The sequence below is a fragment of the Adiantum capillus-veneris genome, chromosome 1, assembly GCF_014529385.1.
Source record: "Adiantum capillus-veneris isolate H3 chromosome 1, ASM1452938v2, whole genome shotgun sequence".
NCBI lineage: Eukaryota > Viridiplantae > Streptophyta > Polypodiopsida > Polypodiales > Pteridaceae > Adiantum > Adiantum capillus-veneris.
In genome coordinates, this window is record NC_140931.1 from 163153105 (window position 1) to 163180751 (window position 27647).

The 27647-nt window shown below is 45.6% G+C and overlaps 1 protein-coding gene across 3 annotated transcripts in view; it reads left to right on the top strand.

Annotated features, from left to right (window-relative positions):
• LOC147465924 (single-stranded DNA-binding protein, mitochondrial-like) overlaps nt 1–27647 on the top strand; it is a 78918-nt gene that overhangs the window by 6448 nt on the left and 44823 nt on the right. The window contains exons 2-4 of one of the 3 annotated variants that reach the window (XM_086512914.1): nt 6756–7030; nt 7109–7332; nt 19347–19447. In XM_086512914.1, coding sequence (XP_086369040.1) covers nt 6756–7030; nt 7109–7332; nt 19347–19447 — 600 coding nt within the window. The remainder of the gene's footprint in view (nt 1–6755; nt 7031–7108; nt 7333–19346; nt 19448–27647) is intronic. The other 2 variants (XM_086512922.1, XM_086512929.1) reach the window with 2 other exon arrangements.

Genomic DNA, 27647 nt, shown 5'->3' on the forward strand with positions numbered 1-27647 from the left:
TTTTGGAGGGTCGATAGCGTGAGGTTTTCTTTGAGCTGGGGTATTCTCGAATGTTGAGATATCTTCGGTGATACAGGTAGCTGGAGTTCCCCTCTTATGGTACCCTCGCTATAGGATATGTATCTGGACGGTTTTTTATGCTTTTGGCGCCTAGTTGGCGGTCACACGGCAGAGACAATGTCAAATTTTTTTTGATGCCCAGTTAGTGCAACTGGCACGTTCTATGTGTTTTTGAGTTGAGTTTTGACTCCTCATACAAAGGAGACTTTGCCGGATTTTTCCTGCGAGTCGTGACTTTCATTGTTGGCACTTTTGAGCCTATTTTGGTCGAGGTTTTGCACCCGATACAAAGGTTACTCTACGCAAATTTCTGCAGCTTCTCACCATAGTTTGGCACCTTTCAAACCCTCTTGTCAGAGATGGCTTCTTCTTCAGAAAAGGAGGAATATTTCATCCTCAAGTTTGATGGTAGCAACTTCACCGTGTGGAAAGAGCGCATGAAGGATGCTTTGACTAACAAAGGTCTATCAGAACCGCTGAAAGAGCGTGCAGAGGGTGATGGCTACACGCAGGCTCAGTGTGAGCTTTTGGATGCAAAAGCCATGGCTACGATACGTCTACATCTAGCTGAGTCAATGTTCTTCACTATCATAGGGAAGACAACAACCAAAGCTCTATGGGATAGCTTATGTTCGGCATGGGAGAGCAAAAGTGCATCCAACAAGGTTTTTCTCATGAAAAAGCTTATGAAGCTCAACATGAAAGAAGGTAGGACAGTTTCTGGACACTTAAATGAGTCCAACTCCTTTTTCAGTCAGTTGACATCTCAGGGCTTTAGTGAGTTTGACGACGAACTCAGGTCGATTTTTCTGTTATGCTCTCTACCCAGTTCATGGGACATATTTTGCACAACCATTAGCAATTTTGCTCTGAATGGCAAGTTAGTGTTTGATGATGTCACAAGTGCGTTGCTCATTGAGGAGATTAGATGTCAATCTCTTGATGCGAGTGGGCATGGTGATGCGTATGTGGGTAGTGGTAATTGCGACAAGCAAAAGCAGCGTGGTCGTTCTCAGGATCGCAGACAAAGTCGTAGCAAGAGTCGCAGCAAAGACATGAGAAATGTTGAGTGTTACTACTGCCATAAAAAGGGACAGATTGCTGCACAATGCAGCGTGATAAGGGCAAAGAGAAAGCGAAGTCTGAAAGCGAAGTCTAACAAACCCAAAAGCAGCGTGAAAATTGAAGAGATTAATGTGGTTGAGTCTCCAGCCATTGAGACAATTTCTGACGTGCCAAATGATGTGTTGATTTTCACATCAGATTTGAGTTCTGATGCATTGTTAGCTTTTGACGAGTGTTATGCGCAAAATTGGATTGTGGACTCAGGTGATAGCTTTCACGTGACTCTTGTCAGACATGTATCCAAATTGACATAGAGTTTGATGTCAGTGGACAGCTGGATGATTTGGGTTACACTACCATATTTGCTCATTGTTCTTGGATTATCAAGAAAGGAAAACTAGTCATGCTTAAAGGCCAGAAATCTGGCTCATTGTACTCACTTTATATCTCTTCTGTGAAAGACAATTCTATTTGTAGCCGAGCTGCCATCTATAGAGTTGTGGCATAGCCGGCTAGGACATATGAGTCAAAAGGGAGTGAAAGTCTTACAGCGTTTTGGTTATATCCCTGTGTTAGATTTAACTTCTCTTATGTGAGCATTGTATCTATGACAAACAGACTAGGTTGACATCAGCATCTTTGGACAAGAAGTTAGGGAGTCCTCTAGATCTCGTTCATAGCGACTTGTGCGGACCTATGCTAGTCAAGTCTCTAGGGGGAGCGTTATACTTCCTGACATTCATAGACGACTCTACTAGAAAGGTGTGGGTTTATCTCTTGAAGCAAAAGAGCGACATCTTTAGTGTAAGAAGTTCTTAGCATTGGTCAAGAACCAATCGGGTAGAAAGCTTAAAGCTTTGCGCAGTGACAATGGAGGTGAGTACATCTCCTCCGAGTTCAAGGACGTTTGCAGTAAACGAGGCATTAGAAGACAATTTATCATTCATTACACACCCGGCCAAAACAGTGTGGCTGAGAGACTGAGTAGGACCATTCAGGAACGGGTTACTTCTATGTTGTCTACGGCCAACTTACCTCAAGAACTTTGGGGAGAAGCTGTTACGATTGTTGCTTACTTGATCAATCTATCACCTAGTACATCACTAACGTACAAGGTTCCGCAGGAGATGTGGACGGGCAAAGAAACTAATTATGACAGGTTATGTGTGTTTGGGTGTGAGGCATTCTCACATGTGCCAAAAGCACTTAGACAAAAGCTGGACCCCAAATTACACAAGTGCATCTTCATTGGATATGGTGCAGACAGAGAGATGGGATATCGTCTCTCGCACCCTGAATCTAAGAAGGTTACACGAAGCTCACAGGTGATATTCAACGAGTCTAAGATGCATAGAAAGCCAACGAAAGACATTGAGTATCGTAGAGTACGGTTTGAGGATGTTTCCTCACCACCGGTTACGCAGAATGTTGGACGTGCTAGTGATTCACCTTCCCCTAGTAAACACACACATGTTGCTTCAGAGAGGGCAGAATCCAGCAGTCAAACACTTTGGAGATCTACTCGTATATCTCATGAACCTGAGCGTTTTGAGCCGGGATTAGACTACTTGCTAGTCACTGACTGTTGTGAACCCACTTGCTACAAAGAGGCCATTCAAATGGACGATAGCGCTAAGTGGAAAGAGGCTATGCAATTTGAGTATAACTCGATTTTAGCCAACGAAACTTGAGACTTGATAGAGTTACTTGCGGGTAAACAAGCATTGCCATGCAAATGGATATACAAGAAGAAGTATATCACAGATAATCTCGAGCCTAAGTATAAGACAAGATTGGTTGCAAAAGGATTCAAACAAACAAAAGGTGTGGATTTCGATGAAATCTTTTCATCAGTGGTCAAGATGACTACATTGCATCTTGTGCTTGATCTAGTAGCCATCGAGGACTTGGAATTGGTCCAAATGGATGTCAAGCCAACGTTTCCTTCATGGGGATCTTGAAGAGGATGTTTACATGAAACAACCAGAAGGTTTTGCAATAAAGTCTGAGAAGACAACACGGGCAGAACTGGTGTGTAGACTCAAGAGAGATTTGTATGGATTAAAGCAAAGCTCAAGGCAATGGTACATCAAGTTCGATAAGTACATTCAATCCCAAGGTTACATACGGAGCCAAGAGGATCACTGCTTGTACACAAAGAGGTTGAACGATGGTTCCCTCATCATTTTGATTTTGTATGTGGATGATATGCTCGTAGCCGGGAAGTCAAAAGATGAGATTGCACTTCTCAAGGATGCCTTAAGCAAGCAGTTTGCTATGAAAGATTTGGGTGATGCACATCACTTTCTTGATATCCGTATCAAGAGAGATCGCAAACGTGGTACACTTGAACTTTCGTAGGAAGAGTACATTCACAAGGTCTTGCAACGTTTTAATATGCAAGGGGGGAAAGCATTGAGTACCTCTATGGCTGCATACAAAAAACTTCAAGCATGATTGTCACAAATCGGATGCTGAAAAGGCAGAGATGGCAAAGGTGCCGTATTCTTTGGCAGTTGGCAATCTCATGTTCTCCATGATTAGCACACGGCCAGACATTGCCTATGCAGTGGGAGTGGTCAGCAGGTTTATGGCAAATTCAGGCAGAAAGCATTGGGAAGTAGTGAAGCACATCTTGAGATAGATCAAGGGCTTAGTTAGCAAGTGCTTACGCTTTGGGAACAGTGATGCATCCATAGTTGGATATACTGATTCGGATTATGCGAGTTGTGTGGACACTAGGCGATCCACATCTGGCATCTGGCTACGTTTTCTTGTTCGTTGAAGCGGCAGTTTCTTGGAGATCATGTATTCAGACTTGCACTTCGTCTACTACCACTGAGGTAGAGTATGTTGTAGTTTCCAGTTCCAATAAGGAAGCTGTGTGGTTATCTCGTCTAGTGGGAGACCTTGGTATACACTAGACTTGAGTGTTACATTGCGACAGTCAAAGTGCGAGAGCGTTAGCAAAGGACCCCGTGTTTCACTCCAAGTCGAAACATATAGAGGTCAAGTATCATGTGGTACGGGATTTTGGCTAGCAAACGCATTGAGTTAGTCAAAGTTCACACGGATGAAAACCCAGCGGATGCTCTAACAAAGAGCTTAGCCTCAGAGCGGTTCGGTCGCCCACCCATTGTCTATTCTTATGGTTATAATGACAATAAGGAACGTGAGCACATTGCTCACTAATGCTCCACCAAATATTGTCTACTCCATCCCCTTCCCCTTCTCTCCATCCCTCTCTTGCACTTCATAGCCATTTTCTACATGACAAAACACTAACTTTATTTGTTGGTTTCTTTCCCTTGATTTTTATTTAATTTTTGGGACCCTCTTTTTGAAATCACAAAGGCTCAGACATTGCATGGCCAGTGTGAAACGGCCAATAGCCGAGAGGTTCACCGACAAGAGTCAAGGCTAGGTAGCCACGAGACGGGTGGCCAATCGGCATTGAAATTTGACTAGTAAAGGAGTGGCTAGGCTCAATATAAGTCAATTAGCCCCCTCGGTGAGACTTCATAAGTTGGTGGGTACTAGGAAATCAAACCAAATGGGCAAAGTGGACACTTGGCACAAGAGGTATATTAGTTGACAGAGCCATTGAGCTCGGGAGAGCTAGACGCCCACGTCTACGAGGGCGACCGCGCCATCGACGGAGGCTCCATCGGAGGATCATGACTATTCTAGCATGACATAGGAGACACCCAATACGACTATTTACAGAGGCGGACATTGATGAAGCTCTTTAACGACCGATGCAATACTTTCTTAGACAATGCCCGATGCCGGGCATCCTTGGGCTCTGATGATGGGGATGATTTTAGTCTTTCACTTTACTGCACTTCTTTTTAATTTTTGTACCTAGACATTGGATTAGATACACTAAGATTGTATCAGTTGTTTTGTCTCATAGGTCATTTTGGCCTTTTGAAGACGTTTAATATAACATTTCATTTCATTCTCTCTCTCTCTCTCTCTCTCTCGCAAACACAGAGAGAGCCTGCTGATGAGAGGAGAGGCTAGCCAGTCTCAGAGATAGATCACAGACTTCTTTAGAGCTGCCATTGGACACCCGGAGGAGTTACTACCACAGCAGAGCTCGTCGCCTTACACCAAAGGCATACTGATCGATCGAGCGACTGAGATGGGGAGATCCAGACGCCCACGACTGCGGAGGACTACACAGCATCGACAGAGGTTGCATTAGAGGATTCGGGTCACTTTGGCTCGACATGCACGACGCCCGGTCAGACTACTGACCATGGAGGAGATTGATGAGATCCGCCAACGACCGATGCTAGATCTCCTGTGATCTAGCTGTTTAGCTGCTTAGTCCACACCTAGCAGTAGTAGCAGTTTAGGATTCCATAGTATTTTATTTTGTCATTCTGTCATTTTGTCATCTTGTTACTCTGACTCTGTATCAGATCCACCACATTGTAACTTTCTGGTCTCATAGGTCACTTTGGCCTTTTGAAGACGTTAATATAACATTTCATTTCATTTCATCCCTCTCTCTCTGTGTGTGTGTGTGTGTGTGTCTCTCTCTCTCTCTCTCTCTCTCTATGTTCTATGAGATACGGGGGCGTTTCCACTGCTTATTCAGAGAGGGTTTTGGTCCTCTATCTAGGGTCATGAGTTATGAGGATCAGAGATGTCTTGGACTATATCTACTTGAGTTACACAGGTATAGAGACACTTTACTGGGGAGAGCTAGAGAGAGGCAGTCCCAGAGACATTACAGATTTCTTTTCACTAGATATGGGACAGCCAGAGGAGCAGCCACCACTGCAGAGCTCGTCCCACACTCATTCGACCACTACTGGCACTCTCATCGACCGAGCATTGGAGCTACAGAGATACAGACGACTGCGACTGAGGAGAGGAGCTACACAGCATCGACGGAGACTACAACAGAAGATTCGAGCCATACTCTCTCGACATCCAGAGTGCAGATGAGGATGGATCCTCACCATTTCTTCCATCTTTGTTTCACACACTGTTACATCCAGTTTACCGGGTACCTATTGTATCAGCTGCTACACCCACGTAGTTTTAGATTGTAGTAGTAGTAGTAGTATTTTGTTCCACTTCTAGTTCTTTTCTAGTTCTTTTGTACCCAGACATGGTATTAGATTCACTATTTTGTAACTGATTGGTCTCATAGGTCATTTTGGCCTTTTGAAGACGTTAATATAACATTTCATTTCATTTCTCTCTCTCTCTCTCTCTCTCTCTCTCTCACACACACACACACACACACACACACACACACAGACACAGAGGAGGGCAGAGCACATGGAACAAGGATTTATTGTAGCTTTGTGGATTTCCGCAAAGCCTTTGATATAGTCCCGAGAGCCAGGTTGATACAACGACTACATGACTTGGGAGTCCCATAGGAGCTTGTATGGGGTATCATGGCATTGTATGAAACAGTTCTGTTTGCTCACTAAAACTTGCTAGTTTAAGTTTTGTGACTTATAACTACTTGTAGGAGAAGTTCAAGGATCTATGCATGTACATAGAGCTATTGTACACGTGTTGCAAGATATAACTTCTTTGGTTGTCCCTGCGATCGAATTTAATTTTAATATTTTCTTTGCAAATCTAGTTTAACTTGTCAGTTTTAGGTAATTGGACACTAGCCCATGGCAGACCTTGTTCCCATGGCAGGCCTTGTTGCTTGCATTCATCATCATCAATGACAAACCTGTGTCTTTCTGATGTATCATCTGGAGGGAGTGAATTTTCTGAAGAAGAAGCAGATGCTTCTTGTTTCTATGAAGATCTAAATACACCTGATGCTAAGGAATGCTTTGAAGTTGAAAATCTTGGCAAGACAATGCAGTCTGGATGCAAAACAAAAACAATTGGGGATACTCCTCAAGGGATTTACAAGGTAAATACCTATTGAAAGTCATATATATGTGATATTAGCTAGATGTTATGCTAATGCTTCTTATGACTCTGTGTGTAGGCAATTCTCATTGGTGAGGCAGGCCATGCACCTTATCGGAAGATGTTAAAAAATGGTGCAGTGACACTTTTCTCATTAGGAACATCTGGAATGAGAAATAACAGGAAGCCTTACGAAAATGAAACGCCTGACCAATATACAAGACGTAGCTTTGTACAATGGCATCGCATTGCGATCTATCAATATCGACTTGGGGCTCTTGCCATGGAATATGTGAAGAAAGGGTGTGTTTTCATCTTGACCTGTCATAGAATTCAAATGCAGAATCCATTAGATTGCATCAAATGGAAAAGAGTGTGCTTTTTGTTCTTGGTTTGGTACAATCTTATGCTGAACACCATTAGGTCGTAGAAAACAATATAGCATTAAGAACTTTCTTCCATAGTACGATTGATCTGGGTAGTCGTTCTTGCTATGAATTGGCCCAAGGTTGTGACCAATGGTAAGTTCCTTTTTTGTCGTTTCATAGGCAAATAAGGTTTAATTTCTGCCCCTGCTACCTATTGCGAGGTTCTTAGTAAATTCCTGCATACAATAGATGAAGCATGTCTCATTACTTTGCCTACTGCTTGCAAGTTGGAGTTGATTAAAGAGCTGGACATGGCTCCAGATGGCTGACTATGGTTGTGGCTTAAGGATCAAGCTAGGTAGGTCTTTGACAATTAAATATGAAGGTGATTTTCGTTTGTTCACGGCCTAGACTCGACTAAGAAACCATCCATCCCAAGGTATCACTTCTAGCACCAACCGAGAAGATTTGTCAAAAATAAACATTTTTTGTCAAAAGTCTGTGGATCAAGTGTCTGAAGCGCTGTAGGATCTCTACTACAGCCACTTCGACCATAATGCGAACATGAAGAGAAAAGCTATGAGTGGGGTACCAGCTACTAAAATGACTAGGGGTATGCTACAATTCGGTCCTCTCTCTCTCTCTAGCGGAGTGACGTTCCCGGCTTGGGTGGTGCACGAAGGCAACTGCGTTGACCCTATCTTCACTCCTCTGAAAGTACATGCACTGTGGCCCCCATTTTAAATGGCACTTAGCTCATAGGAAGTAGTCTTTGTTTATACTTTTTGATTTTAATACCCCTATTAGAATGTGACATGATTTGTTACCAAAGTGTCATTTGTAGTAAGGAGTATTTCAAAAGAGAAGATTTTGAAAAAAGCTATGGGCATGGAATTGCGTAAAAAGAACACTAGCTTTTGAAAGAGGGTTGTTAAACAAGGATGCTTAAAGTGGATTTGACGTGGATTTACAGAGCACCTAGCTTATAGAGCTATGCACATGATCTTTAGTTTGTCCTTCCCAGCCAGTTTAAATGGTATCCGAATCCCAGTGGATTATTCTTTTTTGGTAATGTGATCTATATTTCTCTACCATGATTTTATGAGAGTGAATTTGTGAAAGCAGGAAGCAGGGCATTCCTCGTGGATGATAATGATAGAAGTAGGAGAAAATAAGGATAATAATAATAATAGAAGCAGGAGAAAAATAATGGCGAAAAGCAGGAGAAGGCGCTGAAAAGCAGCAGTTGTAGGCTTGCACGCAGCAAGCAGGAACACAGCAACGTTGGTGCATGGCTGGGAAATCTCACTGAGGAAAGCCGGGGGCTGAAGGATGCGACTCACCGTTGTTGTTTGAGGCCATAGGTTCACTGGTTTTGCGCTCATAGAGCAGCTTCAAATCCCCTGATTTATGATAGAAGCATCATCATGCTGGCTGATTTGAAAAGCTTTTGGATAAATTGCTTTATTTTTACAAGCTTTTAAAAGAGAAGCTTTTGAGGCTCTGCTTTTGGGCATCCCTTGTAACTTATAAATAAGTGGGCAGGGCCCTCACTCCTCAGAGCATCTGGACGCAACTGCATTACCATCCAAGCCAAGCTCCGGGTGACCTTGTTTAGTCTGGCTTTCCTTGTATCGGAGGACGTTTACGACGCAGATTGCTACATCTGGCCTTGCTGGAGTTTTTCACAACTTAGCCATGTGGCCACCTTGGGTTGCAGGTTCATGCCTGACAGGCTTCCGGCCATTCTCATGACGGTTCTTGGGCGTCACCATTTTCTTCAGACGGTTTGACTACAGACACCCCAGATCCTATTGGGCAGGACACTTGTAGGTCTATTGGCACTTCTTTTACGATAAGGAGTTGTTTTCACACTCAATTTGGGACCTTCATGCAATATCTTCACCCTATATCAGCGGAGTACAACGGTTTGCTACACTGCTCGTGTGACGACACTTACCATGGAGATTTTTTGGAGGTTGGGACACCCCAGACTACTGCAGACGTCGCATACAGATGTCCTTTGCCTCACATCTTCGGCTTCACGCGGTTTGTTTAGCATCAGGTGTTGAGAGGGGGTGTTAGATTTACACCACTCTGTTGCTTCACACAGGTCTAGGGCACTTCCTTGTACGGCTAGTGTCTGCGAGCTGGCCACACATAGCATAGGTTGTACGTTGTCCGGCCGTCCGCTTGAGTTGGGCGCCCACCTTGGGCACTCATATATATCGGGCCAGGGGGGTACCCACTTCTCAGTAAGTCATAGGCTCACACATCTGATGTATTGAGGGTCTCTTGTTTTGGTAGTCAATGAGGGGCTGGTCGCCCCCTCTTCCACACACCAACGTTTTTGTGTGTGTCTCTCTCTCTCTCACGCTTTCGCACACGCGCACTCACATGGTATCAACAGCTCCATGCTCTCCATGGGACCAACGCTTCACCATCAGCATGAGGTTCTCCTCCCAAGAAGAAGATCAGATCAGCCAGTGTTTTCTGCAAATCTGCCAGCGTTTTGCAAAGCCAAGCAATCGATGGAACTTTGAGAGTTTTCATCGCGGAGGACCTTCTCCACTTGCATTTTTTGCTCCTACACCTAGCGATCACTTTTTGGCTGCCGGCGCTACACTTATGGGACATTTCTGTCGCTGAAAAACCCTTTGCCCACCTGCGTTTTTGGACAGCCAGATCTGCGTTTTCAGGACAGCAAGGCAGCGTTTTTGCAACAGAGGGGGAGCACTCGCCATATCCATTTGGATCTTTTCTTTCTTCCCAGTTTTGCATTTGGTGCATTGCTGGCGAGAATCCTCTTCATCTGCTACAGATTTCAGCCAAACATGCCTGCTGTTTTTTCTATGTTTTCAGCCCTTTGACGGCTGTGCACACAAAGATAAACTGCTCCGGACCCTGCCGAGAGCGTACGAGCATGCTGAAAATTGCTGGACAGAAGCGTTTTCATCACCTCGCAGTTGCGTTTTTGGGTGGACAGCAACCTCTTGGCTTGTGTTTTTCACAGAGTATGAAGTTACCTCCTGCCAGGACACCATCCAATATCTTCGACATCGGCTTGATCATCTATGGGCGTACGATCCTTGGAGATCCGTTCATTCCAGCCTTTCTTCGGCAGTTGCGCACTCCAAAGGGGGTGGTGACTTGTGGTTTGCTATGGACACGCCTATGCACTTATCAGAGGAGTTCACACGAGATATGGCCATGTTCATGGCATATGGGATTCCGACATTCCCAGAGAGGACATCACCATCTTGGGTGGATAGACACTTACCACTTGACCTCGGCACGTCAGATCACTTGCTTACACAGGAGCATCTACATGGACTTAAGGAGAGGATCTTGGATCTCTTCTTGGACAGGTTCATTGCTTGGATCTACAGACTGGAGTGGGACTTCAGTGCTTTGGAGTCTCTTGGAGAGTTTACCCACGAGATGTGGAAGATCATGTATCCCTTGACTGCACCTGGAGACCCAAAACGCTGCTGATACCATGTGAGAGTGCGTGTGTGGAAGAGAGAGAGAGAGAGAGAGAGAGAGAGAGAGAGAGAGAGAGAGAGAGTGTAGACCACAAACGCTGGTGTAGGGAAGAGGAGGCAATCAACCCCCCATGATTACCAAAGCATAAGACCCGTACAATGATCAAATGATAATGAAATGTGTACCCCCTTGGCCCCATATATATGAGTGCCCAAGATGGGCGGCCGGACAATGCAATCTATATTCATATGCAAAGGGTGGCCAGTTCGGAGGCACACTAGCCTAACATGTTAACCCTAGATCTTAGTGAATCAGTAGAGTGGCGTAAGTCTTAACACCCACCTCCCGTTCCTCTCTCCCCGGTGGGGCCCTCGGCCTCATCTCCCAATCCATCCCACATCCTCCTCAGACGCAAGGGACTAGACACACATCTGTAGCGAGAAGATCCCTTGGTGGTCTTTTGCTATGAGTCACATGGCTCGTGAGCGACAACCCCATATGAGGCTGCCACTTCTTGTTCAGACCTCTCTTTTGCAGCAGTCCCTCGGGGGTTGACCAACTTTGACATTCGCAGACGATGGGACTTCTTCGATTACAGCTTCACACGCTTCCTAGGTGATTCTTCTCCCGACCAAGAGGATGCTTGCTTTCGAGTCCATGTCCTCTTTCTAGGAGCTTGAGGCACTGATGCTCTTGATACAGCGGTAGGTTTCTTCTTTCCGCAATGCGGTAGGATCCTACAGAGTGGACACTGCACACAGTTTTTGATTGGCTCCTGGTCCAGGCCACCGAGTTCTCACACCACACAAGGGACCTACGGGTGACAGATCTGGTAGAGACACTTTGGCCTCTAGCCAAGTTCAGTGTGATGTCGCCGGATGCAGCAGGTTGCAGGCTTCCATCAGGTGGATCTTTACAGAGATACGCAAAGTTTGTCTGAGCAGGAGACTCGAGGATCGATTTGCTGTGAGCCTACTTCGCTCTTGGGAGCAACTACAGAGTGGCTTGAAGCAGCACCAACCCATTTGCAAGGAGGAGCGCTTGAGACAGCCCCTTGTTTGGAACCCCATGGTTAGCACTCAAAGAGGCCACTTGGTTGGTAGTAGGCCTCATGTTTCTTGGGGTCCCATGGGAGAGGGTCTAACCCGCACTCTAGGCAACTGGCTTCAGTTTTTAGGTTTGTTAGAGGAGGTACAGAGCACCCAGCCAGCTACGGGGCATGAGAGGGGTACAGAGTATGTGCCAAGACATTACAGAGGCTCTACCAGCTGAGGGGCTCACCCCTTTAAAGACAGAAGCTCCTAGATGGATGGGGGCCGTCACGTGACTGGAGGTCCTCATCGCAGTGCGTGCTTGCTTGGAGTCTGTACCCCCCATGTTCTTCGAGATTTAGGGAGAGGGTCGACTTCACAGAGTCTCAGTAGAGGCTCTGCAGGTTGCATAGTGCTATTTTTAGAGGATACTAGTACTGGACATCTGTGGGAGGACCTTTGTCACAGATCGTGACCCAGCAGACCTTGAGACAGGCCATTGGAGGCTTTGGGCTTGGGAGAGCTGCCCTCTGGCACGAGTACAGTGGGACCTTGGAGAGTGGTTTTGGAGAGACCCCTTCTCTTCAGCCGACCACCTTGGGATCCCTTTCTTTCAGTATACTGTTCGATTGTGGCGACACATATTGGCAACACGGAGAGAGGCTCGTCTTGTTGCAGCATTGGTAGGAGGAGGGTCTCACAACTGAGTTCTTGCGAGGCTTTTGGGAGAGGTTGTGGGACTCTAGACAGCCGAGGCGAGTCACTTTGTTCTAGTGGCTAGTTGCACACAGAGCTAGAGCAGTGGGGAGTTGGCTGGTACACAGTGGCCTCTCGGCAGCCTGTGCAGCTTGCGACCATCCTTTGGAGAGTCAGCGTCACTGTCTGTGAGACTGCCCCATGGCACAACAGGTCTAGGTTCGGGTTCTTCGACTGATGCAAGCTCTTTCCAGAGTGCGACAGTACACTTCGGGTGCTACTTCTTGGTCCACCCTCACGGGCCCGGCACTACAGTTTGAACTATCATCCATCGGTAGGATGATAGTGATCCAGGGGAGTCAACCTACACTTCAGCCTGCTACAGGAGTGGTGTAGTGAGAGAGAGGTGTGTTGGGAGCTCGTAAGTGGCTTGACGCTCTGGTTCATTTGGCGGGCCCATTGCTTCCGCATCTTCGAGGCTCGCCTTGTGCCATTGGCGGAGACTATTTGTGACTTTTGGCTGGAGTTGATTTATACTGTCAGGGGTCAGTTTGAGAGACTTTAGGGCAGCTCCGACCGCATGCAGGAGGGTAGAGAGGCTTTCCTGCGACTCTTGTGCCCAGGGCCCTTCTTCACCATGGTCCAAGGTGCACCCAGATAGCACTACCGTCCACCTGTGTGGCTCTTTCCTCCTCCCATCTCCTGATTTAGGCCCCACTGTACATATTTGTTTTCTCACTGAGAGAGTCTCCCCTTGTTTTTGAGGTAGTCCTCTCTAGTAGAAGCGGTTGTAGCCCTATGGGTAGTTTTCGTAACTAATGGAAGGATCTTTTTCTCGCAAAAGAAAAAAGGTGGATAGTGGCACTCTGTCAAAACCTTATTTCTCAACGCTTGTGTAACACACGACAAATTTTTCTGCATCAAATAGCCTTCCTTGAGCAAATAGCCTGCAACCACTACCCCACTCTGTAGTTGGTCAAAGATGTCTGCAAAATCTGGACCTGTGGCATAATGATCTACCATATCCTGGAAGTTGTGGTTATGAACTATCGAAATAGCCAAAACCAAAGGCTTACAAGAGAGTGCATCCACCACCACATTCTTCTGTCTGTGAACATGCACAATTTGAAAGTGGAATTGTGACAAAATGTTTTCCCTCCGCATCTGCTTGTCCGAAAGCTGTTTCCGAGACAAGAAATAGTGTAAACTCTGATGATCGGTGAACACTGCAAAATCGGCTCCAAGTAGAAAGTGTCGCCACTAGGTAAGAGCATGGATAATCGCCAAAGGCTCCCTTTCATAAATCTGTGCAACTTGTTTTGGTCTGGAAAACATTCAACTGTCATAAGCTACAACATGATCCTCCTGCATTAAGATTGCTCCTAGACTGCGGCCACAGGCATCACAATATACCTCAAATGGCTTTTGCAAGTTTGGCAAAACCAACATTGGGTCAGTTGTCAACTTCTCCTTGAGAGTCTTGAAGGTTGCAATCTCTGATGGTCCCCATGCAAAATGAACCCCTTTCTATGTCAAAGCATACAGAGGAGAAGCAATCTCCGCAAACTCATGAACATTCTTCAAATCTGGCCAATCTTGAATAGTCTCAACCTTGGCCGGGTCCATTTTGACACCCTCCGCAGAGACAATGTGTCCCAAAAACTGGATCTCTGGTAAGAAAAACTCGCTCTTGTTCCCATTAACCACCGATTGATGTTGCCGCGATGCATGGAAGACTAGTAAGAGATGGTGTTTGTGTACTACCTCACTCTTGGAGAGAATGATGTCGTCGAAAAAGGTGTCCACAAATGACCTATACTCTCTAAAGAATCCTGTCCATCATGAACGTTGAAGGAGCATTTGTGAGACCGAAAGGCGTCACCAAATACTTGTACAATCCAAAGGACGTCCTGAATGCGGTCTTGTATACATCTCCAGGAGCGATCTTGATCCGATGATAGCCACTTTTCAGGTCGATTCCACTGAAACATGTAGAACCTTGTAGCATGTCCAGTATATCATCAATCTTGCGTATTGGAAAACTGTTCTTGATGGTGATTTTGTTCCCCTGTAGTCAATGCACATTCTCCAAGATCCATCTTTCTTTGAAACCAACAACACTGGCGAACAATAAGGTGATGTACTGGGCTGAATGAGACCCTTCACTAGAAGCTCTTTCACTAGGTTCATAATTTCCTCTTTCTTCTTCGGAATCCTCTGATGATCTTGCATCAGGTTCCCTTAGTTCGTTGGACCCTCAGATGCACTACCATCTGATTCTCGAACTGCTTCGGAATCCTATGATAATCTGTCATCTGGTTCCCCCGATTTATTCTCTTTATTGGAAGACTCTTGACCTGTTGAGGTGTGCATCCCAAATCCTTGCTTAGTATGTAACGCAAGTGTCTGAATAGAGTCAGACTTCTGTTCTAGACAATACTCTCAAATCTCTTTTAGCAAACCAAAGCAAAACCGCTCAATGTGGTCTCTCACAGTAATCTTCTTAAACGAAGGCACTGGCAAATAAGTATCCCAAAGCCTTTGGTAGTAGTCATCCAATGTATCTTTCTTAGTCATTCTCAAGTGATTCCAAGCCGTGATTACATCTCTTTCATATTTGTATGATATCCAGGTTGACGTCATAATTTTCTTGAATTTTACCCACGTTGCAGGTGTTTCTTTGCGTAACAACAGAGAAGACTACCATGTCTGTGCAATTCCTTTCAAGTAAGATGTCTGTGCAGTTTCTTTCAGTAAGATGCCGCCCTTCGCACCTTGGAGTGTTCCGTGAACCAACCTCCAAAGAAGGCGACGTCAAACTGCTGTGCAAACTCAAGGGCTTAATGGGTGTCCCGGTAGTTTGAAAACGTCTCAAACCTGACAGCTTGACCCCTTCCTTGAACTCCTTGGTCTTCTTGCTCATCTATTCACTGCCAGAAGAGGACGAGCTTTCCTCCTATGAACTCCTAGATGGCCTTCCATGCCTTCTAGACTTGCTCACAAATATGCTTTTTTTGCTTTTTCGCTGCTTCTTTTGCCTTTTCTCATCCTCACTAAACTAGAGGATGATGAACTATTGGAACTCTCTGAAGACGGGAAAAAAAACCCCTGGGTCATCCTCGAAACGAACACGCTTCTTGGATCTGCTTGCCACCTCAAAAGTCGGCTTCTAGCCTAAATAATCGGGGAAATCCTCTGATTTCCTCTTCTTCTGAGAGTGCTTGAAGCCTTTCATTATCAGGTTCATCTTCTTGTCAAGAGCTGTGTCCATCTCCTTCTGCGAGTACAACTTCCGCTTTTCTGCACTCGTCTAGTCCTTTCAGCTTTCTTCCTGACCTGAGACGACAATTAATGGCCTCACGCCATCTTGAGTGGATCTCATCACTCGGGTAATTCTTCAGATGTTTCGCAAATCTCAGGTATCAGGAGTCCTTCATCAATCTTTTCACACGTGTCAACCTACAATCGACATTTGTACTCCGCTCAAGCAAACTTCCCTGCCGAAAATTTGCCCAACTTTTCATTCTTTTCCTCAGTTCGCACGTCGGATTTCAACTTTTCTTTGCCATCCTGCTGAGAGCTGTTATCTCTGTCGAATTCTCCGCGAGAACCCATGTTTGCTCTTGGGTTCCTTATGGCTTATGCCCCTTGAGAGAGAGCGATGAAGACGGGAGTGCGCCTTATGCACGATGGACTAAGGGTGGGAGTGGCTGATAAGTCCGAGGCAGGCACGCGAAGATTCTTTGTAAAAAAAAATCCAAAATCTTGACAAGGACGCGAATATTCTGTCAAACAAAATCCAAAATCTTGACTGCTTTGTCAGATTCTCCTCGAGAACCTGTGTGATGCAGAAGGGATCAAATCCTCCGTACAAGAAGAATCTTTTCGAGCTCTGATACCAACGTTACAAGCTTGGACACTCAAAGCGAGAAATCAATTGCAACACACGAACAAAAACTTCAAAATCATTGAACTTTACTAGAGAAACACAGAGAGAGAGAGAGTCAATACGGCACGACGGAGTTCTGTGCCCAAAAGCACCGGTGCCATTTCGGTATTTCTATTATTGCTCATATCAAAGTACAACTCCCGAGGGTCCTTTGCTCTCAGACTCTGCGTCCAGATGCTCTGCAGAGTGAGGCCCCAAGGGCTCTTATAAACAATACAAGGGATGTGCAAAAGCAGAGCCCTGAAAGCTATCAGTTCAAAAGCACTAAACCCCAAAAGCATTTGCTCCCAAAAGCTAGCGCCGAAATCAGCCAGCGTGATTTGCAGAAATCCGTACAGCCTGCCACGTCATCAGTGCAAAAGGTGGACGTCCGTACAACTGCCATGTCATCAGCGTGAAACATGGCGTTCGTACAACTGCCACATCATTAGGGCGATTTACGAAAAAGTTAAAACCCCTCCAGAGTTCAAGCTTTGGGTTTTTAGGGTTTTAGGCCCCACGGCCGGTGCTCGTAAGTTCTTCAAGTTGGTCGGTTCAGTTTCTCTTGTCCGCTCGGCCATTTCTCTTTCAGTTGGTCATGCCACGTCATCACTTTGTGATACCCTCTACGATCTTGACACAAAAACCTGGAATGCTCTCACCACTGTCTGTCTCATGTTGGTCAGTCTTAAGGAGAGCTCTGTTGTATCCATAAGTCTTTGTACTCTTATACCTCCTTGTAATCCAGCACTCAGTGCATTAATATTGTACTTTGACTTAGTAATCTGAATAATCTCAGTTCCAATTGTCTTGTTGTCCAACATTTGATTCTATTCTTTCAGTTTAGTCTAGTTGCGTGTCTAGTTTTCCGTTTAGTCATCTGAAGTCTGATTTTGTTTATCCTATCTGATCCGATAACTGACACTAGACTCTAACATGGAATAGCTGTCAAGTGACCAGCTCAAAGCAAAGCAAGATCAAAAGAAAAATTCTAGCTTCAAGAACATATAATTGGGTAAGGGTCCTAGGAATAGGTGAATGGGCAAGAATAGGGAACGAGGGGTGAGAACTAGAGTAGAAAATGGAAGGGGAGATATCTATATCTTAGTCAGATGGTTAGTGGTTACTACCTACAAAGAGATTAATACTCTGGGAGTGAGTAACGATGTCCACAAAGATTTACGGTCATTACATTGTAGTGCAGATAAGAGGATCCATCAACACCAACATGATGACCTGTCAATACTAAAATAGTCTTATGACATAGAGAGTGTTGCTTTGATAGTCACACAATATAGAAGTCAAAATATCTCACTAAAAACGGAAATAGGTTCCCTATTTGTGTTTACGCAAGGGAACACGTTTCTTTGTGGGAACGTAGACAACAAAAAAGAGAACGTAGGGAATGGATTCAATGGGCATTCCCCAGTTTTTGGCCCATGTTCCCTACGTTCTGTGTACTAGGAATGCCGAGGTGCGTTTAGACTAGTTCAAACAGGGTAAATGCTTTGAATGTGGAGAGGTGGAGCATAAGGGATCCAAATGCCTTACCAAGGAGTCTAGGGATAAAGCAGAGACATCTAAATAAGCAGAGGTGCAAAGCAAAGCAAAAATAGGCAAGATTGCTGCTCAACATGATTGGTTGCAGTAGAAAGACAAGCCTTCAGAGCTATGTAGAGCTTGGGGAAAGAATGGGGACCAAGAGCCTTGATATTTTTTTGACAATGGGCCAAAGACAAACCTATTTCTGTAGAGACTAGATCCAAGTTGCGTGTAAAGCCTAAGGAGGTGGGGCCATGATGGGATGCTACAGTTTCAGCTCTAGGACTTGAGGTGGCGGTCACCCCTATGATATGCATGTTCAGAGATATGTTCAGCAAGATGAATTTTATATACTGCGGCCTGCCCCTAGAAGTTTGCATGGGATGCCTTGGCATCACAAGAATCATGTATGATTGACACCTGAGCCAGGAAGTTGCACCCGCAATATAAAGGCAGAGACCTTGTATTGGTGAAAAACTTGAGAGCGAGACTGTCTCGTTTGTCTACTGCAGTTTCAAAACACATTTTTACTTATTTGATTTATTTTGCTGAGGAGACTTCTAATCTCTTGTAGTTGGATAAGGAACGGTTAGGGTTTTTGCAAAAGTATTTTGAGGGTTGATCAAAGGAAGACCGTGATGGGTGCCTAGTACAAGAATTTGCATTACCCATGACTACATACTCACAACTCTTACAAGGAATGGGGAGCTGGTATGAGAATAGGGGAATGGAGGCCCAACTCTTTAGCAGAAGGAATTTGGAAAGCAATAGTCGAAGATTTTTACCCCGCACCCCCCAAGAAATGAATACATACCCCCTTTTTGTGCTATGGTGACATCTACTCTCTCTCTCTCTCTCTCTCTCTCTCTCTCTCTCTCTCTCTCTCTCTCTGTCTCTAGCTTTTTGATCATTTCTATTATAGCTCTTATGAATCATAAAAGCCTTCTAGAGCCATGTTAGTTTTTTGATCTTAAAGATTAAAAGGCACCTTAATGCTAGGATGCCCAATGTGGAATGTAATCAATGGATGTATTTGAGTGGGTGTACAAGTCAAGTTTGGCCCAAAAAAGAAATCTCTCTGTCTCCCTCTCTCGTCTACATTCCCGAGTGTCTCGCATATACACTTCCGTTTTTCATAGGTCTTCAAAAGGCTCTAAAGCTCTATGGGTAGGCTTTAAGGCTTTTTTTGTGTATGATAAACTTCATGTGAGTATGTAACGACTTGAGAGGTGTCTCTGGCAATCTGTGGTTGTTTTCTTGATACAGTTCACAAGTATACGTGGAAGGAAATTTAGAGACCAGAATATTCCTGGAACCAGAAAGCAACAGTATAAAGCGCATTCAAGAAATCGCAGTGAGACAAAATGGTAAGCATTTCATATTAGTAAATTGTTTTTGAATGTCTATGGTTACCCTGCCTTGGAGTATTGCTTTGATTTTTTAAGCTTTGAACGACCTTCTCATGTGTAAGAACGTACATTCTGAGAGGTTTTTTTGTTTTAATTTTGTTAGGAAGGGTTTGTGTGCTTGTCTGAGGGTAATTTAGGAATGCCAGTAGAACATTCTCCATGATCAATTGGCTTCAAAGTCTTAGGGATTGCTAAGGTATTAGTAAATGCATATTGTGTAGTTATTGTTATGTCAAATGTGGCTTGATGCTTGTTGCTATGTTTCTTGTGAATTGATGCTTGATGATTTTATTGCTTACGTCATTTGATAGCATAAGCTGCTAATGCTGAGTTAGACCATTTCAATTAATCTATGACTTTGTAAGTTACAAGCTATGGAAGCGCCACACATTTCCAATTTATCAATGCATAGTTCAAACAGAGTTGGTGACAATGGACATCCTTGTTTAACCCAATAGTGCTTGTAAAATATTCTGAAATTCCTCTCTTCATGCATGAGAGAGAGAGAGAGAGAGAGAGAGAGAGAGAGAGAGAGAGAGAGCTTTTTAACGTCATGTGAGGCCAAAGTCAGCCTATGAGACAAATCAAGTATACATGTGTGTATGTCCTCTGTCTATTGGAAAAGACAAAATAGTCCAGACTGGTACATAATAAATAAAAGAGAGAAGGACGCCTGTTGGGTGATGAGATCTATGGGGATGGGTGGAGCTCTAGTACTAGGGATATGTGCATCTATAATGCTGAGGGTAGTACAACATCAATCTAGCTAAATCCATCGTGTACTAATGGGGGTGTGTAAAATGTAGTACATGGAAGGGTCAGGAGCAAGGGCTGCCCTGATGAACGCCTCTGGGTGAGCCATTATCTTGGCTCGTCTCTCCTCAGTAGCTCGATGTGCCGGAGTCCGTATCTCCTCGATCTGTCTGCGGTATAGTCGGGGGGACTTGACCTCTGGTAGCCCGCGGGCGTTGTCTAGCCCCCGGCTTGCCTCAGCTTGCTGAAGGGTCACTCCCCTCGGTGGGTCTGGGAGTGGAAGGGTTATAGCTCTCTGAAAGAAATCTGTAAGTTGTGACTGTCTCCCCCCCCGGTCTCTGTAGGTGGTTGTAGAAGTGTGTCCCTGTGCCTCTGTATCTCTAGCAAGTAGTGACCCAATTGTCTCTCCCTCTGAATAGGAGCTCGTATCAGCCTTTGATATCCGCATAAGCTCTGCATCTGCAAACAAAATGCTCCTTACTCTCCACTTCCTCTCTACATACTCTACACACTCTCTCCTCCCTGGGAATGTCATGATCATGTCCCACCTCCATCTCTGGTTTGTGTGATGACACTTTGAGCTGGCCAATCACCACCCGTGAGCTGTCTGGCAAATAGATGTCCATATAGTGTGGTCATTGTATGAACCTGTCCTCCAATATGGTAAGAAAATGGGTGTGACATCTTCCGTCGGAGGGGAGATGTGATCCAAGTCTGTCTGATATAGAGCTGCCAGAGATCCTGTCGGAACACTATGTTTCTCTCACTACGTGAGAGATAAAGCTGAGGGGAGTCGGGGTCGTATTGGAAAGGTGGAAAACTCTCTAGGTCAAGGCCGTGTGCCCCGAACCATGCTCTAATCTGCGTGTACCATGCTCTGTCGTATCCAGCCTGTGATATGTGTATAGCTGACTCAAATGCCCACCGTGTGAGTCTGTCAGTCGGGAGCTGTCTCACTCTCTGGATGAAGCAGACCGTTTAGAAGAGTGTCTCCACTACCATGGTGGGGGGGGGGGGGGGGTCTGGTAATTTCTGCCTTGATGATGTCCTGTGTCACTGTGTGTTTGTATCGAAACAGGCGGGAAATCATATAGATCTATGGTCTCTCAATCCGTGCCCACTTGCTATGTGTCAATTCGGTTGCCCACACTGCTGCTGCTTACATCAAGGCTGGAGTGACTAATGTGTTGAATAGCCACCCCTTCGTGCGAGGCTCTTGAAAGTGTGTCTGATGGCATCTCTGCTCTAGCATGGCCAGTGTTGCATATCCTTTGGTGAGTCTGTCAGTCGCGGCCTGTGCCATCGAGAAGGGTCTGTGTCCGCTGGTGAAAGTGACTCCCAGGTAGATGTAGGAGGTGACCACCTCTACTGGTCCTCTTGCTGTTGTAAATATGGCTGCCGGATTGCTTTGGAGGTGTGGATGATTATGATCTTGGTTTTTCCAAGATTCACTGTGAGTCCCTTGTCTGTACAAAACTCGTGCAAAGCTCTCTGTAGGCCCTTTGGTGACTCTGAAATCAATACAATCAACATATACCATAATGTGGACTATGGTACCTGCTAGCTCCGCTTCTGTCCCTCCCACTCGTAGGATGTAGTTGGAGATCTCATCGATGTAGAGTCCGAAGATGTCACGTGCACATCTAACCCTATGTGTACGTGGACAAGCTACTTCATGACATGGGTTCAGCTAAGTTAGATTAGGAAGTGATTTGGCACTTTTGTGAGTCTGTTCGTAGGACTGTGCATGTCCAGACACTTAGAGTAGATGCATATCCTCTGGTTGCACACAGCATGATCATCAGCATTACCATCAAATTCCATCAAAAGCATTTTACAGTGCAGAAAACCTATTTCCCCTATTTTAGTTTGTTGGGAACTAGGTAGGACAATTTCAGTAGCCAAGTATATAAGCAAACCTAGCGCTAGTACTTTCTGGCAGAAGAGGCAGCAGGAACACAGCGATCAACAGGCACCTTCTCAGCAAGACTCCCCCCCGCAACAACCTTAGCGTTTTCAGCCATCTATAAGCCTAGCGTTTTTATATCAACTCAGCTCTGGCGTTTTTGCATGGCAGATCAGCCTCGGCGGTAGAAGGACCAGCAAAAGCTTGCGTTTTTGCAGCAGACCCCCATGCAGTCCTAGTGTTTTTGATTTGCAGATCAGCCTCGGCAATTTGCAGATCTACCGTGATGGAACCTCAAGATAGACCAGCGTTTTCAGTTTTCAGCAGTTAGATCCTGCAGTAGAAGTCCCGAACCTCGCAGATCTCACCTTCTCGCAGCAGATCCTCGCCGCACGATTGGATCCATCGAAGTTTGCAGTTTCAGCCTGGAAAACGCAGATTTCAGCATCTGCGTTTTCAGCGCGTCGTCGTCATCGCCGTCGTCATCGACATAGAGTCAAAATTTAGGAGATAAAGATTTGCAGGTTTCAGCCATTAGCATTTTCAGATTTCAGCTCGTCTCGTCGTCCTCCTCATTGTTGTCGACATTGTCGGCAACTCCAAGCATTGTAGAGATTTGTGCAATCAATAGTAGACCGCTCTTGCCATAGAGTGGGGCCTTCGGAGGAGGGTTTGACAACATTCTGGTGTCGTATTCTTCTCTCTCTATCTCTCAGTCTCAATACCTTCATTCACAATGTTCATCACTTTGTTTGTGTTCATTGCACTCTCTCACTAAAGGAACGAAAGGCTCTCGCTCTTGTAAGTAAAGGAAACCTTAAGCATAGTTCGGAGCACTCATCTTGAGCAAAGTTCAACATTCACTTTCGCTTCACCTTACATTGGTATCAAAGCTTTGGCAGTGTTCTGTATCATCAAGGAGAACCACAAGATTTTTTTGCTTGTTGCGGTCGCATGTAACCCAAGTCCTCTTGGGCGTGTCGATTCCTAATCGTGTTTTTGAAAAGTGATAGGAAATCCAAGAAAGAAAGGCTTGTCCAGCCTCCCGTTGTGCCTCTTTTCACTCATGGAGAGCGGACTGTGCACTTAGCGGCCGGCCAATCGACGTGAGGTGGAAAAAAGCAACCTTGGTGTGAGCGCAAGGCCGCCAAGGGGTGCACCCGAGGGAAGAGTAGAACTCGGGTGAAGAGAAGATTCTTCTCTAACACAAATGACAAGCTAAAGAAGAACCTCCAAAACCTCAAGACCCTCAAGAACCTCAAGAACCCAAGAACCAAAGACCCACAAGAACCCAAGTTCCTCGTGAACTTAAGAACCCACGACTCCAGTGGATGGTCATCACCCGAAGCGGAATGGATACTTCGCATGGAGTTGGTGAGCATGGGAGTGGCGAGGAAGAGTTTTCCCCACCAGGAGGTTTTTCCGACCCTCCCCCTTCCCCATCTACGCCAAGGATTGTACTAACTCCTATGGAGGCTTTTGACAAGATGATGATGGACAAGAAGTTAGACCGCGAAGAAAGAAGACTGGAAAGAAAAGCAGAAATGGATCACAAGCACAAAGAAAGAAGAGCCGAAATAGAGCGCGAGCACCAAGAAAGAAAAGCAGAATTGGTTCGTGAGCGCGAAGAAAGCCGGTTAGCCTTTGAGCGTGAGCGTCAGCAAGTGTGCTTGGCGGCCGAACAGAGAGCCCAACACATGCAAGAGTTGTTCCGACTCTTTTCTAATGTGCAGGCACAAATTGCAAAGGATCAGGAGAAGGAGACTCTCTCAGTCTCTTCTTTTCCATAGCATGATACACATGATTTGCATGATAATGATAAGCATGATGATTTGCATGATCAAGATGTGATTATTCACGAGCATGATGATTTGCATGATCAAGATGTGATTATTCACAAGCATGATGATTTGCAGGATAATGATGTGATTGTTCACAAGGATGATGGTTTAGTTGATGCTTTTTCTAGCGAAGTTAACCTCGTTGCAGATTCGATCAATCAAACGAAGAACCGATCTTGGCTCTCGAGTCGAGGTCCAAAGAACCCCCACAGGAAGTATTCTGTGTTCAAATGATTAGTCAACACGGATTGTTTTATTCGTGATGCTTTCCTGTATTTTAGTCACCGTCCTTATGTGATCCCTTTTCATAGGCATGACATATTGTACATTGAATAGGATTCACTTATGAATGAGCACGGATGTATGCAGATTACTCATGAAAAGAAGAAATGTTTGCATTCAAGGAATTCACATTCCATGTCTCTTCCTTGGCATGACACAGTATCCGAAAGAGCACAAGAAGGGTTGAGCATCAAGCATCAACATTTCCATTGTGATTTGCCACAGTTGATTGATTTAGATCGGAAAAACAAGTTTCGATCTCATTGTTTGCGTGTGTTTGATGAACGGTTTGGCACTCCGTCACTTTGTTCATCTGCATTGCATGCACCGTTTTTTCGAAGGAATAGTATTTTTCCAGTCACTTTACATGGAATGGGTATGTTCATGTTTTTGTGTTGGAAGTGGTTTCAGGAATTTTCATTTTCGGAGATTCTTGAAGAAGGTAGACGCAAGACTATGGACAGAGATGAAGCATTGAAGGAGCCACAAATGACTTTGTGTTGCTTTCGGCGCGGCCCAAAGAAGCAAGCGTTGCAGATCTTTATGAAGTTCAAGTATCGCACGACCCACACATCAGAGTGGGCCGGCGAAGAGTCCTTTCCAGGATTCCGGATGTTGTTGGCGATCTCCCTCGACGCCATATAGTTCGGTACCAATACCTCACTTTGAAAAGGAGGGGATGTCACGTGCACATCTAACCCTATGTGTATGTGGACAAGCTACTTCATGACATGGGTTCAGTTCAGTTAGATTAGGAAGTGATCTGGCCATTTTGTTAGTCTTTTCGTAGACCTTGCATGTCCAGACACTTAGAGTAGATGCATATCCTCTTGTTGCACATAGCATGATCATCGGCATTACCATCAGATTCCATCAGAAGCATTTTACAGTGCAGAGAACCTATTTTCCCTATTTTAGCCAATTTTCACTTTTTAAGTGACTTTTGTTGGGAACTAGGTAGGGCAATTTCAGTAGCCAAGTATATAAGCAAACCTAGCGCTAGCACTTTCTGGGAGAAGAGGCAGTAGGAACATAGCGTTCAACAGGCACCTTCTCAGCAAGACTCCCCCCCGCAACAACCCTAGCATTTTCAGCCATCTGTAAGCCCGGCGTTTTTACATCAACTTAGCCCTGGTGTTTTTGCATGGCAGATCAGCCCCGACGGTAGCAAGACTAGCAAAAGCCTAGTGTTTTTGCAGCAGACCCCCATTCAGCCCTAGATTTTTTTATTTGTAGATTAGCCTTGGCAATTTGCAGATCTACTTCGGCGAAACCTCAAGATAGACCAGCGTTTTCAGTTTTCAGCAGTTAGATCCTGCAGTAGAAGTCCCGAACCTCGCAGATCTCACCTTCCCGTAGCAGATCCTCGCTGCATGGTCAGATCCATCGAAGTTTGCAGTTTCAGCCCGGAAAACGCAGATATCAGCATCTGCGTTTTCAGTGCGTCATCGTTGCAACGTCGTCATCGACATAGAGTCAGAATTCAGCAGATAAAGATTTGCAGATTTCAGCCATTAGCATTTTCAGATTTCAGCCCGTCTCGTTGTCGTCCTCATCGTCGTTGACATCGTCGGCAAGTCAAAACATTGTAGAGATTTGTGCAATCAATAGTAGACCGCTCTCGCCTAGAGAGTGGGGTCTTCGGAGGATGGTTTGACAACATTCTGGTGTCGTATTCTTCTCTTTCTATCTCTCAGTCTCAGTACCTTCATTCACAGTGTTCATCACTTTGTTTGTGTCCATTGCACTCTCTCACTAAAGGAACAAAAGGCTCTCCCTTCCGTCAGTAAAAGGAACCTTGAGCACAGTTTGGAGCACTCATCTTGAGCAAAGTTCAACATTCACTTCCGCTGCACCTTACAGAAGAGGGTTGGGAAGAGGGGGCATCCTTGCTTTATACCAATGGTGCTAGCAATAGACTCTGACACATCGCATGGGGAGCGAACTCTCCTAGTTACTCTCTCATAGAGAGCATAGATGGCCCATATCATCTCCGAAGGTATCCGCAAACTCTAAAGTCGTCGAAAGAGCCTCTCCAGTGGGACGGTGTCAAACGCTTTGCGGAAATCCATAAACCAGCAGTAAAGCCTCTTCTTCCGCACCTTTGCTCCATCAATGAGGCAGCGCAAAACGAAGATGTGGTCGATAGTCAAGAAGGTCCGCTTGAATCCTGCCTGGCAAGGAGCCCGTAGGCCCTTAGCCTCCCCATAAGAACTAAGCTCAACCTCAATAACTGCCCCAGAAAGTTTGGCCATTGTATGGCAATCATGATAGTCCTGTAATTTCTTGGATTCAAGGTGTCTCCATACTTGTGGATCGGCACAATGGTGTGCCAGGTCCACTCCTCTGGGAAGCCCTCCCCTATAGCTGGGTTGAATGCACGTGTGATCAATGGGGCTATCGTGGCGGATGCATAAATGATGTGCTCACTCTGTAGACCTGTATGATCTGATGATCGCCGATGCTGTAGTCGGCGGATGGCCTTCTTGACCATCTCCGTTGTGAAGGAGGAGCTCGTGGGTGGAGGCCCGTGAGGTTGTGGAGTCAAAGGCGGGTTCGGCACCTCAGACAGTTTCTCTGAATAGTCATGCCATACCTGCGGATCCTCAATGGGGGTAGTCGGTCGTGGCTCCTGAAGATTGCGCCATGTTGTGGCACTGTCCATGCTCATGCACAGGTGGTATAGCTCTAGCTTAGACAGTTTCTCTACATAGTCATGCCATACTTGTGGATCCTCAATGGGGGTAGTCGGTCGTGGCTCCTGGTGAGTGTGCCATGCTGTGGCATTGTCCATGCTCATGAACAGGTGGTATAGCTCTAGCTCCTGTGCCTCCTCGAAAGCTCGCCGCTTTTGGCATGTGAGTGTCTTTATCTGGCGTCTGCCTCTCGATTAGTGTTCTTTCCAAGAGTCCGTTGTGCATGCAGCTGGTGGTAGAGATCTCTGCACTCATCATCGTACGAGCGGCTCTGTGGCATAGTCCCTAGGGGGGAGTGTGGTGTGTATGGGTGGTGTACGGGAAAGACCTGATGGCTGATGTTTGAAGAACAAATGTGATGTGGGAGGCAAGCATAGGTAGTGGTGTAGAGGGGAAGAGCAGAAGAAGTCCCTTTTCAACCTCTGCCGAGTATAAGGGGGCTAGCTCATGTGTGAAATGGATCGTGGTGTGTGGGGTGCCTTTCATGGGTGTGTGGGGTGTGGCGTCGCCTGCGAAGGAGAGTGCGAGATAGGTGTGGTTGGCTCCAATGTGTATGGGGGGGGATGGTGCAAGAGCTAAGTAGGTGGGTGGCTTCTCTGGATCCCATGATGTAATTTACGGTACTCCTCCCCCCGGTTGCAACTCCATGTGGTATGCATGTCAGTCCTCTTGAAGTAGGC